This window comes from Odocoileus virginianus, chromosome 17, assembly GCF_023699985.2.
Source record: "Odocoileus virginianus isolate 20LAN1187 ecotype Illinois chromosome 17, Ovbor_1.2, whole genome shotgun sequence".
NCBI classification, from domain to species: Eukaryota; Metazoa; Chordata; class Mammalia; order Artiodactyla; family Cervidae; genus Odocoileus; species Odocoileus virginianus.
This window is the reverse complement of record NC_069690.1, coordinates 42,999,043-43,014,203: the sequence shown is the minus strand read 5'-3', so window position 1 is coordinate 43,014,203 and position 15,161 is coordinate 42,999,043. Positions and strand designations below refer to the sequence as shown.

The 15,161-nt window shown below is 46.5% G+C and overlaps 1 protein-coding gene across 3 annotated transcripts in view; it reads left to right on the top strand.

The window, feature by feature from the left end:
• The window catches only part of ITGB3 (integrin subunit beta 3), a 62,804-nt gene that overhangs the window by 42,655 nt on the left and 4,988 nt on the right, over positions 1 to 15,161 (top strand). For 2 of the 3 annotated variants that reach the window (XM_070479584.1, XM_070479585.1), the window contains 3 exons: positions 5,309 to 5,531; positions 6,796 to 6,896; positions 9,176 to 9,295. In XM_070479584.1, the coding sequence (XP_070335685.1) occupies positions 5,309 to 5,531; positions 6,796 to 6,896; positions 9,176 to 9,295 (444 nt within the window). The remainder of the gene's footprint in view (positions 1 to 5,308; positions 5,532 to 6,795; positions 6,897 to 9,175; positions 9,296 to 15,161) is intronic. The other variant, XR_011492352.1, reaches the window with a different exon arrangement.

Sequence of the window (15,161 nt, the reverse complement as noted above, 5' to 3'; positions counted from 1 at the left end):
CAGGCTGGGCATTATGAGTTTGAATCCTCCTACCTGCAGGAGACTGAATTGTTGTCTATCTCATGACAAAATTCAGTAAAATCTTGAGGCCCATGATAATCTCAAGCTGGTTTCTCCCTACCCCAAAGTCCACTCCTGGGGTACTTCCCCAGCTAGAAGCAGTCCAAGTAAGTTAACATAATTCTTATCTGCAGACATACTGACAACACTCCCAGAGGCAGTTGGCAGTCTGAGTTGTTCCTGAGCATTAGGGATGCATTTTTGCTGGGCTGTAGTCACTGTGGCTTAATCCCCATTGTGAGAGATAGACTGAAGATATCTGCAATTTGGTTGGGACCAGTTTGCAGTTGTATTGTGTGGCCAATTGAACAGAGATTATCATTGGCTTCTGGGGTGATCAAACCTATGACCCAGATTGGCTTCACTTGCACTGGGGTTCTAACCAGTGGAGCTAATCTACCCAGGTGTTCACTTTAACATTGGCCTTTAGGAAAGCTTGAGGAGAAAGGTAAATGTGTGTCATTCTAAAGCATACCCGAGTAATATAAAAATGGCTTCTATCTATTACCTACAACATTGTTTACTGAAGTCAACAAAATTCGAGAGACTGGAGAAAAATGACATCAGAGAAAAGGAATACTGTTCCTAGAATGTTAAAACCTTCAATTTGCTGTAATATGTTATAGCATTTGAGACGGATCAAATTAAATATCTTCTTATAACAAAAATTTGATATCAGAGAGATTAGGGGAAAGAGAGATCAGATATGCATGAACACACAGACACACCCAGCAATTTGAATTCAGGAGTGAGGTAGGAGTTTCAGTTCCTTCTCATAGTGGTCCCCAACATCCGGGATCCAAGGCCTGATAATCTGAGGTGGAGCTGATGGATTAACAACAGAAATAAAGGGCAGAGTAAATGGAATGCTCTTGAATCATCCCCAAACCACCCCCCCAACCCCAGTCCATGGAAAAACTGTCTTCTGTGAAACCCATCCCTGGTGCCAAAAAGGGTGGGGACTGCTGCCTTCTAATATTTAATAGTATTTATGTCATATTCAGGGCTTTCCTGGTGGCTCAGACAGTAAAGAATCCACCTGCAAGGCCAGAGACCTGGGTTCGATCCCTGGGTTGGGAAGATACCCTGGAGGAGGGCATGGAAACCCACTCCAGTATTCTTGCCTGGAGAATCCCATGGACAGAGGAGCCCAGCGGGCTACAGACCATGGGGTTGCAAAGAGTCGGACATGACTGGGTGACTAAGTACAAACACACATGTCATATTCCAGGCACCAAAGGGAATGTTTAAGTTTGACGTGGGAGACACATGAGGAGAAGGTTGGGACTGAGGGAAAGAAAGTTCCCCCTAGGAGAGGCTTACACATGGACCACGATGGCACCAGCGGGGGAGGGAGGCCTGCTGCTGCTCTATGGGCTGACTGTTCCTGGTCTGATGTGGGGCGTGTGGGAGGGATCCCAGCCAGGGTGGTGTGTTTCCTTTGGCCACCCGCCCCACTGAAGCCACAGAACAAAGGCCCCGGGTCATCAGCCCTGATTCCTGCCTCCCAGCCGCGCAGGAACAGCTCGTCCCCAGTGAGCTCCAGCCTGTCACACGAGGGAGGCCCAGGCAGCCACTGTAGCTCTGAGGCCTCCCTCTCCCTTCCTGCCAGGGTGTTGGGTGCCCGCCGGCCTCAGGTCTGGACCCTCTGGTGCCGTCATCACATCCTCCAGGGACACATGCTCGCTGAACACCTGCTCTGTGCCAGGCCCTCGGTCCATATGGGTGCACAGGGGGGTCATGTGCGGTTCCTAACCTCGTGGGGCTTATAGCCCAGCTCATCCTTGTCCCTCCCTGCCCAGAGCTGCTGGCCTGGTCTCTTCTTTGCTCAAGCAGAGGCTTGGGAGCGCAATGACTCGGCCATGGTCCCAGCTCCTGGCTGTCCCTGTCCCCTCCTCCCCACTGGAGGCATGGTCTTTGTGGTTTCGTGGTATCAGCACCCCTCAAACGTCAGGGCGTGCATCCTTGTCCTCAAGGGACTCTTTCCCTGTCACATCAAGGTTTTTTTCCAAAAACTGACCTCAAGCAGGATACATTATTGTTAAATAATCCTAAACAATGTAAAGGGAAAAAAAGTTTGTCTTCTTCTCCTCCTTGAGAATCCCAGATCCCTGTCTCCTTGGGGACCCCCGGACTTCTTATCAACCTGCCTAGGAATTGACTCTCACGTGAATGCTGGTCAGGCACCCGTGTGAGCCAGGTTCTGTGCTGTGTGCCATAGTGTTGTGGGATAGAGAGGCATGAATAAGGGACTTCCTTGGTGGTTCAGTTGTTAAGACTCCAAACTCACAATGCAGGGTGGCCCGGGTTCGATCCTTGGTCAGGGAACTAGATCTCGCATGCCACAACTAAGAGTCTTCATGCCGCAACCTGGCACAGCCAAAAAAAGAAAAAGAGAGAGAGAAGCATGAATAAGACAGTTTTGTCATAAACTTACCCACGGAGAATTCACAGCACAAGGCAGAACCTGTCAGATCCCAGAAGTGAGGTGTCCTCAGTGAGTGTTATAGAGAGATGCACTGTGGACAGCGGAGCCCTGGGGGGCTTCATGGAGGAAATGGGAAGTCAGAGGAAGGGCTGGCCCATAGAGGAGGGCAGCGAAGTGATGTGTCAGCCCAGAAGGTCAATCTGTATGCGGGGAGTGACTGCCTGACCTCTGACCTGAGACCCCTGCTCCTCCCTTCCCTTCCCCTCCCCCACGCCTCCTGGGCCACCTTCTTCTCTACCTCCCTCCTCTTTCTCATGTTTTCGCTTCATTTGCCACCCTCCTCCCCTGACTTTCCTGTGAACCCCTTTTGCTGGAGGGATGCCAGTCCTGTGACATTACTGCACTGTGGTTTCCTTTTAAAGCTTGACCCTGCTGGAGCCTTGCAGTCAGCCTGCTGGCGCTGGCCTGCCACTATCCACTCCCAGCCTCACTCCTGGGCTGGCCTGCGGGCCGTCTTCTCAAAGATCACTTTGTTTAGCCTCACAAAGGAAACACTATGAGACAAGGGTTTCTGAGGAGACTGAGGCCTCTGAGTGCTGCCAGGCCTCTGTGGTGTCCGCTTTTCCTTATCCAGGAGGCATGGTCAAAAGCTGGGTGTAGTGGACACTGTGGGGGTCCCACTCAGCTGGCCCACCCATCCCCCAACCGCTGATAGGGCTGCTGAGAATACCTCACAATTGTACCTTCTCTGGAGAATTATTTTCAGCTGACAAGAGCTGGATGGCTCTCAGACCTTGGCCAATGACTGGTGGACAAGGGCTTACACAGGCCAGTCTCTTTGCCTCAAGGTTGCTGTGGTGCTGGTCATGCCCATCAGCCTGCCATGGGATCAGGCTGAGGGGAGTTGTCAGGCTGAGACCACATTCCTGCCAGCTTTTTTTTTTTTTTTTTTTTTGATGTGGACCATTTTTAAAGTCTTTATTGACTTTGTTACAATATGGTTTTTTGGCCACGGGGCATGTGAGATCTTAGCTCCCCAACCAGGGATTGAACCCGCTCTCCCTGAGTTGAAAGGCGATATCTTAACCGCTGGACCACCAGGGAAGTCTCCTTGCCAGCATTTGCCTCCTGCCCTGTCCTGCTTCCCTCCTTCCCTTCTGCATCCCCAAGAAGTCACTGGGACAAGAATGCTCACCACAAGCCATACTATCTGTCTTCTTTCTTCATCCTTCTACCAGCCCAGTATCTCTATTCTCTAGATCAGGAGTCCCTGATCTTTGGGATCTAAGGCCTGATGATCTCAGGTGGAGCTGATGTAATAATGTTAGCAATAAAGTGCAGAATAAATGTACCAGGCTTGGATCATCACGAAACCATCTTTCTACCCCAGCCTGTGGAAAAATTGTCTTCCACGAAAATATGATGTCTTCCACTTTTGACCATGGTACCAAAAAGACTGGGGACAGCTGCTCTAGATGTATCAGGTTGGCTGAAAGTTCATTTGGGTTTTTACCATAAGATGATATGGAAAAACCCCAATGGGCTTTTGGCCAACCCAATATTTGGCAGCTGGGGTCATTGAGGTTTTGTTTCCCATCCTTCTTGGGAAACAGACACACATAGTGAAGGTGTGTCTGAGCCTTGAATGCCAGGGTGGTTCCTAGAGGATTATGCTGGTATCACTCATCCTTTAGTGGGTGATACCATCCAGAGGGACCTATAGTGGCCAAGAGATATTAATCAGACCCACTGGGTCACTGGGTAGCCAGCTCATTGCTATTTGAGCCTAACTGTGTACCATCCTCTCCTCCACCATCCTGGGGCCCATCTGCTCACACAATGGCTTGATTTTCAGATCAATTCATGTTACTTCCCCCTTGCTCCCTGCCTTTCCTCTGATTAACAATCAGATTTTTATTATTCATCCACTTCTTCCTGATTCAGAGTCCTGGAGAATGAGTCACCTTTCTGCAGGATTTAGGAGCCAAGTTTTAAAGCCTTGGTTAATGATTGTTAGGGGAATATAGTGTTGAGAGTTAATGCCTGCATTTAAGCAATCTAACCCCTACCCTCACCCCATCTCTCTCTCCTGTTCCTATACTCAGGTAGGGAAGCAAATAAGTCTTTCCTAGTAAGGCTGGCGGCTCTTTGCAAACTATGGTAACACAACGAAGGGCATAGGTTGGTGAAGGTTTGTGTGTATTTTCTATGAATTTAACTAGAGGAGATAAGATCTATGATATGCCTGTCTTGTTCACCGTTGAGTCCCCAGTGCTCAAGATGTGGTATGAGTTCGGTAAATATTTGTTGAATGAATAGATAAATAAGAAATTGCATTAGTTGTACACCTACTGTGTGTAAGATTTTACACTAATCACTATTGATGGAAAAATGAATATAATATGTGCTCCCCCATCAGGGAGCTCACAATCCAGAAAGAAACAGATAAGCAAGCAAATTGGTTGAACATCAGGGTTGAAATAAAGGTATCTATAAATACTGGGAGAGTACATGGGCAGACAGTTGATTTGGCCTGGGGAGGTCAGAAAAAAGTTTCAGAGGGGAAGGGACATTTGAATTGGGCTTTAAAGGATGAGTAGGAGTTAGGTAGTGGTCTCAGGATGAAAGGGCATCTAAGCAGAGGGAACAGCAGGCAGAGAAGAGTGAGGCTATGAGAACAGTGTAGAAGATGGTGAATAGCTCAGTGTGGAGGCAAAAGTGTGGTGATGTGAAGAGGGTGATGAGAGGTAAAGCCCCGAATACCGTCCTGGAGTGGGGGCCTCACTGACCGGTCTGCCCCCTTGGGCTGTGTGTTTTCAGGCCATGGCCAGTGCAGCTGTGGGGACTGCCTATGTGACTCCGACTGGACCGGCTACTACTGCAACTGTACCACGCGCACGGACACCTGCATGTCCAGCAACGGGCTACTGTGCAGCGGGCGGGGCAAGTGCGAGTGCGGCAGCTGTGTCTGCATCCAGCCTGGCTCCTACGGGGACACCTGTGAGAAGTGTCCCACCTGCCCTGATGCCTGCACCTTTAAGAAGTGAGTGGGCAGAGACGTGAGCTGGAGAGAGATGGGTGTCTGGGATGGGGGAGAGGGTCCCCCACACTGTGCAGGTTCTGTCTCTCACTCACCAGAGCTTTAGAGAGAGAGGAGTCTGTTCCAGCAAATGACTAGTGTTCATCTATCCATTGAAAACTTGAGGGAAAGTTGGAGCTAGAGCCAGGGGTGAAGGGAACAGAGTGGTACCAGCTGGACTGCAGTTGGAGAAACCTCTCTTTTAGGCAGGATCCTGAATCCCTGAGTTGGAGGAAGGCTAAACCAGGTGACTCCTGGGGAATGTTCCAGTGCTGAGGTTCTGATTTTGTGAAGGAGGTGGGGCCAGGATTATGAAGGCTACAGGAGATGTTCACCACTATAAACATCATTCATCTGGGGGCAGAGGAAGCCCCCCTCAACCCAAGTCCATGGCCCCACTGTTTCTCTTACTGCTTTAGCCAGGCTGGACTCATGGGTATGCAGCCTGCGTATTTGTACAGCACCCTGTGCTTAGAAGGGCCTCACCTTTTGTTTAATGCTCTGCTACCACTGTTTTGAAATTCTTCCTAATTTAAAAAAGAATTATTTATTTATTTATGGCCGCACTGGGTCTTCATTGCTGCGCAAGGACTTTCTCTACTTGTGGTGAGCAGGGGCCACTCCTTAGTTGTGGCATGCAGGCTTTTCATTGCGGTGTCTTCTCTTGTTGCGGAGCACAGGCTCTAGGGAGCACGGGCTTCAGCAGTCGCAGCAGGCAAGCTCGGTAGTTGTGCAAGGACTGAGCTGCCTTGTGTTATGTGGGATCCTCCCGGACCAAGGATCGAACCTGTGTCCCCTGCATTGTCAGCAGACTCCCAACCACTGGACCACCAGGGAAGCCCCCTACTAATTTTTGAGTAAGGGACTGACATTTTTTTTGTGCGCCAGGCCCCCAAATTATGAGACCGGTTCTGACTTTAGGGCTCCCAGAAGTGGCATAGGATTCACCCTCCTGTCACAGTCTTGGATGGGACATAAAGAAGTTTAATAAAGTTCCTGGAGACCTCTGCCTACATAGCCTTAGCTATCAGTTAGGAGGGCAGTCCCACCCCTGAACTCCAGATGTGACTTTCTGGGTCCCCCATGGTTGTCTTACAAATGCTTTTATTTTTGTGTCTATTTTCTGGGGGAGGGGCATCTTTCTGGGTATATGGCAGGCAGAGCCAGACTGTAGCGCACTTAGGGTTCTTCCTTCCCTGCCTTCACCCCTGTGTCCCCTCTCTTTTAGGGAGTGTGTGGAATGTAAGAAGTTTAACCGGGGAACCCTCAACGAGGAAAATACCTGCAACCGTTATTGTCGTGATGAGACTGAGCCTGTGAAGGAACTTAGTAAGTTCAGCAAGCCATAGAGTTATGCACACCCACGTTCTAGGTTTGTCCAGTTTAACCCCAGAAACTTTCCAACTCTCATCTGTAAAATGGAAGAGTAATTCCTACCTCAAAGGTATACTGTGTAGGCCTGATACGCAGTAGGTCCTTCCTAAAAGCTAGCTTCCCTGAGAAACCTTCTGCATCTCTGCAAATGTGTTCAGCAGTTCCCTCCGCTTTTACTTCCTAGAGCCCATGGGCTCAGCAAAATCCTGCAAAGAACTTTTAAAGTATGTGTAAGTCGGGCAACCCTAGCTTTACTACCCTAAGGAAAGAAAGATGATGTACTCCATTTTACAGGTGAAGAAACTGAGGCACAGAATGAAGAAGTAGTTGCCCATGATAACCTTAGTTTAGTAGGCCAGTAAGCATTTACTAAGGGGTTTCCAGGTGGCTCAGTGTTAAAGAATCTGCCTGCCAATGCAGGAGATGCAAGAGACGTGGATTCGAGTCCTGGGTTGGGAAGATCCTCTGGAACAGGAAATGGCAACTCACTCCAGTATTCTTACCTGGAAAATTCCATGGACAGAGGAGCCCGGTGGGCTACAGTCCATGGAGCCGCAAAGAGTGGGACACGACTGAACGACTGAACACACCATTTTACCTCAGAATGTTAAGCAAGGTCCAGCATACAGCTCTGCAGATATAGAGAGAAACCTTCACCTTTATGGATTTGGAGCCAAAATTATTAGCCTGCAGCCCTTTTGGCTCCTGGGAGCTCCTCCTGGCATAAGACAGAAATACAGTGAGGAACAAAACTCTTGCCTGCAATTATTCTGGTTGGTACTTCATCTTGACTTAAAAGGAGTTGCTCTTTGCTGCTGTCACATATCTGATGTGGTTATCTAGGTCAGTTAGACGTTGGGTGATGCTGAGAGATAGTGATCTCACATGAAGAAAGGAAACACATGTTCAATGAGAGCCACAGGAAGACACAGCTAGCCAGCCAGCTTCAGGATGGGGGTGCTTTGGGAAAGAGTCAGATCTCTGGATCCTTTGGCTAATGTCTGAAGTGGGTCTGGACTAATAGTGATTTGGGGATTGAGTTTGAAGAGGCTGTTTTTCCTCTGGAGGAGACCAGGCTTGCTATGATTAGCTTAGATAGAAGAGGCTGCTGATAGGAGAGATTTTTATCATCTAGACTAGATGAGTATCACAAGTTAGTTGATAAATACCCCCATCCTCCACAATGATAATCATAAAAATAAATGCTTCATTGTATGGAGTTTTATAACTTATACAAATGACAAAAGTATCTTTTTGTGCACATTATCTTATTTTTCTCCCAATAACCTAGTAAAGAAGAACTTAGTACTATTGCTAACTTCATTTTTGAGGATAAGAAAACTGAGTCTCAAGAAAGTTGTCACAAAGCAAATTAGTGGTGAGTTAAGGTTGGAACTAAATCCTGAAATCCTTACTCTTTGCATTGCTCTGTAATACCGCTGGTTTACTGAAGGCTCTGTAGGATGTGCTTTGAGACTCATGTCCTAGTCCTGCTCTATCACTTATTTGCTGTCTGACCTTGGTACATTTGCTTAATCTCATCATGTATCAGATTTATCCATCTGCTAAAGCTGGTGGAGGGCATTGTGCAGTTGGTGGAGGGTAACCCATAGTATCACAGTCAGAATAACAGGTTTTAGAATTGGAAGGGATGAAGCCAACAAGACATGATGAGAGTCAAAGAAAAAGAGACGGCTCTGGGGAGGAACACTGGATAGGAAGCAGAAATAGAAGAAATGTAAGGGTTGAGCAAGCAAACTATTGGGAATCATTGAGCAAACAGAGAAAGGAAAGAGAGGAAAGGAACACCCACTGTGTGTTAGGTGGTTTATGCTGTTTGATTCTCAACCATCCTTGTGAGTGAAGGTATCTTTTCTGCTATAGAAGAAGAAATAGATTCAATGAGGTCAGATAACTTACCCAAGATCACACAGCTGGGAGATGATAGAGCCAGGCTTTGAATCAGACTATAATACTGTTATGTCATATCCCTCCCAGAAGAAGGAATAAGAACCCAAAAGTACTTTGTGAGGGACAGAGTACTAATACAGCAGTGAAAGTCATCTCGAAGCAGTTGCCAGGCACGACAGCCATCTCCAAGCATATTGCCTAATATCAGACATGGGGTTTCCTGTCACATGCTTTCCCAGAAGTCTTAAGGCTGGATTTGGGGGTGGCTCCATCTTTCAGGGACTGACCTGTTTTTCATTCTCCCATCTTTCCTCCTCTCCCAGAGGACACTGGCAAGGATGCTGTGAATTGTACCTACAAGAATGAGGATGACTGTGTCGTCAGATTCCAGTACTATGAAGACTCCAGCGGAAAGTCCATTTTGTATGTGGTAGAAGAGCCAGGTGAGTGAACCCTGAGGGTCCCGACCCTTCCCCGAGGGAGAGTGAGACCAATATTAGACAGTTCCATCCATCACTCCTCTTAAACAGAACATCCAGGTGAAACCTGATCTTACAAGTGATAGATCAGGGCTTGTCATCTGAGTGTGGGGTATGTAAATACAGACATTAGCAAGAAAATGACCTGCTAATTGAGGAGATAGAAGAATAAGAAGGTGGGTAAGGAGAGGAAGAGGGTAGGTGTGGAGCTCAAGGAACAGATGATAGCCTGGTATTTTTTGAGGTGATGTTGTAAGGAAGAGGTAAGGAATTTAAATTCTAGCACTTTTCAGCACAAGGCATCTGCTCTACTAAGAGTTAAATGGTTGCCAGGAACAAGCTGCTTGCTGCTTCAGAGGAAGGCCTGAGGTTTGAGGTCTTCACCTTACCAGCTTTACTGTGTGATGTGGTGAAGGATGTGAAGCTGCCTCCAACACTGAAAAGTTAATGCTTGCTCTCAGGACCCTCTGGAGGCAGGAGAGCCCACTGTGTCATACACACACCCACCACAGGTTTGTCACCATCCAGTGCAGTAGATTTGCTTGTTTTTCCTCATTTTCTTTATCTCCTTTCTCTCCCTTAAACAACAGATGAAGGTATGAATCATTAGACTTTTTTTTCCGCCACACCACTCAGCATGTGGGATCTTAATTCCCTGACCAGGGATCGAACTTTTGTCCCCTGCGTTGGAAGGCAGAGTCTTAACCACTGGACTGCTGGAGAAATCCCAATCATTAGACAGTATTTTTGAGTACATATACATCAGGCATGGGCTAGGTGCTGGAGATGTAATAGTAAATAAGGCAGGTGTGGTATTCACAGGCATGTAAAGCAGTCATGATGCTGCAGGGGCATAAGGCCTATGGTATAGTGGGGATGGGGGATGGGAGGGGTGGGCCAGAACTTTCTGGAATGAAGGACAATCTCTGAAGGCAGAGGCTAAATCACTTGGTCACTTGACATTCTTTACAGTTGTAGGAGTGTCTTCAAATCATTCTTTAGACCAGGGGCCAGCAAACTTTTTCTGTAAAGGGCCAGATGTTAAATATTTTAGGGTTTGTGGACCAGATGGTGTCTGCGGTGACTACTCAACTCTGACACGTAGCAAGAAACCTGCCGTAGACTATATGCAAATGAAGGCATCTGACTGTGTTTACCAAAACAGGTGGCCAGCCGCTTTTGGCTCACTGGGCTGTTGTTTGCTGGTCCCTGCTTGAGGCCAGTGGTTCTTGAACTTTTGTATGTTCCTTTGTTAAAAAATCCAGAGTTCTGAACGCTGTCTTACTTCTACAAGCCAATGCCTCTCTGTTCCTTGTTAGTGCTCCTGGTAATTGTGATATATTCCCTGATGTTTTAGACATACCACTTCCCAGATGAGCCATCTCAGACCTCCTCCAGCATCCATTCTGATGATTAGATTAGGTACACATCTTTGATTTTCAGAGCAGCTGTGCTTCCCCCGCCCCCGCCCCCGCCCCTGTTTTGTTTTTTTTTTTTTTTGGTGTGGACCATTTTGAAAGTCTTTATTGAATTTGCTACAATATTACTTCTGTTTTATGTTTTGTTTTTTTAGCTACAAGGCATGTGGGACTTTGGCTCCCCGACCAGGCATCGAACTCGCACCCGTTGCATTGGGTTGCTGTGCTTCCCTTTAGACAGGCTAAGTTCTTATATTGCTTCTTTAGGGAATTCCCTAGTGGTCCAGTGGTTAAAACTCTGTGCTTCCATTGCCAGGGGTCCAGGTACAGTCCCTGGTTGGGGCACTAAGATCCCACAAACCTCAGTCAAAGAAAAAAATTGCTTCTTTAATCTCCTGTCTTCTTCAGGTGACTATATGTTCCTTGAACATAGGAATTGTGTCTCTTATCTATTGTTATAATATCTCTATACCTGGCTCAGTTATTTACAGAGAAGATACTTCATACACAGTTTTTGAATGAATGCATAGGATGGATTATGCCCAGGAGACAGGCAGACTCATATATATCTTAATATCTGTTGGGAGAATCTTGGCTGCTTAAAGACAGGAGTGGTTGAAAGTGGGAAAAGGGCTGCACCTATGTCACTGGAGGTGTTGTCCTCCCCGTGGGTAGAGGAGAGCGTGGGGTCCCCATTTGTGATATTGCTTATCAGTCTCTCCAGGGCTCTCATCCTTTATAAGGGAGAAGAAAGGTAAAGAAAGGGTATCACCTTAGTTTTGTGACTCAAGGGAACACTGACGTGGGGAAGTGGAGAGGAAAGAGTCTGGGTATGTACTGGGTTGGCCAAAAAATTCACTCAGGATTTCCCATAGGATGGGATGGAAAAATCCGAATGAACTTCTTGGTCAACCCATTACGTCTGGGGACGCAGATGTAAGTTAGTTTCAGCACGACTTCCTCATACTTTCTCATCCACCTGTGTTAACGTGTTAAATGGATTTTCCACACCCACCCTATCTGTACTTTTGTCCCTTCTCATCTCCAACGTGCAGTGTCCTCTTGCTTTGGGGTTTAACATTAACTCATCTCTTTGCTGTAACAATCTGGCTGGTGCTCCTGCTGTAGCACTCACAAAAATCATTTGACCTGGTATTCTGAGACTGAAATCTATTGCCTGGAGTCCTGGGAAACAAAGATGATGATAACTGGGATGCTGACACATCACTAGTTATCAGAGTGGAGGTAACTTTTTAGGCTTACTGCCAGTGTAGCCCTTCCTCCACATCAGGAGATAGGTCCCCAGACCTACATTTCTTACCTTGTTGCCTTGAATTCCAAGTTCTGCCTTTCCTCTCACCCTGGCTTCCAGTCATTTTCAGGGACTCTGGCTTTGAGTAGAAGGTAACATCTGGGGCCCTCAGTCTCGGAGGAGATTATTCTCATTTGCTTCCCTAACTCTTGCCCTAGTAGATGTTCTCTCTGAAGGGCTGAACCACCACGGGGCAGTGAAGAGGGCACCGCTATAGAGTTTGACATTAGCCAAGTGGTCAGGGAATGAGCTCCTTTGAGCTGGGCTGTCATCACTTCCAGATAGGGTTGTCTGATAAAAATACAGTATGTCTGCCTTTGGACATTTACATTGCTTCCATGTCCTGGCTGTTGAAAATAGTGCTGCAGTGGGCATTGGGGTACATGTGTCCTTTTGAATTACAGTTTTCTCAGGGAGAAGATATGGTACATATGTCCAATGGAATATTAATCAGCCACAGAAAGGAATGAAACGGGGTCACTTGTAGAGATACGGATGGACCTAGAGTCTGTCATACAGAGTGAAGTAAGTCAGAAAGAGAAAGACAAATACTGTATATGAACACATATATGTAGAATCTAGAAAAGTGGTATGGATGAACCTATTTCCAGGACAAGGAATAGAGACACAGACATAAGAGAATGGACATGTGGACATGAGAGGGGAGGGGAGGGGGAGATGAATTGGGAGACTAGGATTGATGTATTAGTATATACACTACTAGGCGTAAAACAGATAGCTAGTTGGAAGCTGCTGCATAGCACAGGGAGCTCAGCTTGGTGCTCTGTGATGACCTAGAGGGGTGAGCTGTGGGTTGGGGGGAAGGGAGGGCCAAGAGGGAGGGGATATCTGTGTACATATAGTTGATTTCACTTCACTGTGCAGCAGAAACTAACACAACATTACATTGTAGAGTGATTATACTTCAATAAAAAATACAACAGGCAAGATGTGGTACACACTTCAAAAGTTATTTGTTATTTATCTGCAATTCTAATGTAACTGGACTTCCTGTACTTTTGTTTGTCAATTCTGCTAACCATCCCCAGTCGTCCCTGGTCATCATCCATCATGGGTCATCATCACTGTGGCTGGGAAGGCACTTCAGAGACCACCTGGTCTTGTATCTGTTTCCAGGAAACCTGCCGTCCGCCCCTTTTAGGACAGATGGTTAACAGGTTTACTTTTTCCCCTGAAGATCTGGCTTTCTACCTGTCCTGGCCATACTGACACGTAAAATTGAAGCGATTCCACTTTGAGGTTTGAGGGTCAGCCCTACCTCAGTCTTCCAGAGAATTCATAACTGCTTTTCCCAGAAGAACTAGGATGGACCCTTCATCCTTGGGAACTCAGACATTGGGATCTCATAGCCTCTTTCCAGACATTCCTTTAATTATAGACAGGTTGTAATTTGGTGGGATAGGAAATAGCCAGCTTGGGTTGTGGTAGTGGTTGTTTTTGGGTCATGTGTGGTAAGCATAGTGTGTATGTTTAGAGAAGAAGGTGGGAGACAGTGTGGAAAGTAGGTGTGACATCTCTTTAGACCCATCAATACTCAGATATACAAACACCTAATTATATAACACCTGAGAAGTTACTGGAGTGAGGTCACTCATCAGACGTCTGTGGTTTATGGGAAATGGAGCTGTTCAGAGCATACTCAACTGGGCTCTCAGAGGGCTGACGTCGTACCTCTGTTTATGTTGGTTGTTGACTGGGGTTGAACAGGAAGTTGGTTCTCAACAGGGTGAGAATTTTAGATGACTAAATATTTTGGGAAGAAACCCAAAATATTGTCTTGGTTGGCAGACCTCCTAGTTTCAAAGTATGTTAAGGAGGTCATTAGGTTCCCAGCCCTCGGGGGTTATAAATATCTGAACTAGGGTAACTAACTCAAATACCCAGCTCAAACTCAAGGAGGAGCTGGGTAAATAAATTAGGCAAAACAGCCTCGAATAACAGGGATACCAGTAATAACAGTAGCTGATATTTATTGAGCTCTGACTCTGTGCCAGGCACTGTTCTGAGTTCCTTAAATATATTTAACTTAATTATTCCTTTTTTAAGGTTAAAAAAATTTTTGTTTTATTTATTTTGGTGGCACTGGGAGGGTCTTCATTGCTGTGCATGGACTTTCTCCAGTTGCGGCGAGTGGGGGCTACTCTCTAGTTGCAGTGTCTGGGCTTCTCGTTGTGGTGGCTTCTTGCTGAGCACAAGCTCTGGGCGTGCAGGCTCAGTATTTGTGGTGAGTGCACTTTTTAGTTGCCCACAGCATGTGGAATCTTGCTGGACTTGGGATCGAGCTTATGTTGCCTGCACTGGCAAGTGTATTCTTATCCACTGTACCACCAGAGAAGTCCTTAATTATTCCTTAACTATTGCTCATAATACATTTTTGAAATCAGAGCTATTATTGTTAGAGATGGAGAAACGGAAAACAGACACCCAGAAAGGTGAAGTTATTTATCAAAGGTCACATAGCCAGGATTTACTCCCAGGCAGTGTGGCTCCAGAGTCCACAGGGGCACAGACTCAATGACAAGCCACACTTCGCCTCTGTTTAGTGCAGAAAAGAAAGAGTGGTGAGGAATCTGGAAAACTAAAAAGTGTTCCGACTAAAATGGGCAGCTACTCCTCAGCCCGAGCTGTTTGAAACCCTGTAAAAGTGTAAGTTCAGTGTTTCTAGATCTTTTGACTTTTTTCTTTTTCTGAAGAGAAGAAGAATCTGCAATTTTAGGGGGGAGAATCTCCTGGTTTAATGTTGCCAGCAAAATCAAACGTTTTCTTTATTTGGCAGCGCCAGGTCTTCATTGCAACCTGTGGGATCTTTAGTTGTGGCTTGCGAACTCCTACTTACAGCATGTGGGATCTAGTTCCCTGGTTGGGAATCGAATCTAGGCTCCTGCATTGGAAACTTGGAGCCTTAATTACCATTGAACCACCAGGAAACTCCCCAAATCGAATTTTTAATGAACATTTGTGTGAACTCTCACCAAGTAGGCTAGACTCTGCTTGTGGATGACCAGCTAATGACCTTTGATTTAAACCACTCAGGACAGATGATTACTGCTCTAAGGATTTTACCCCGCTCCTTTTAAAA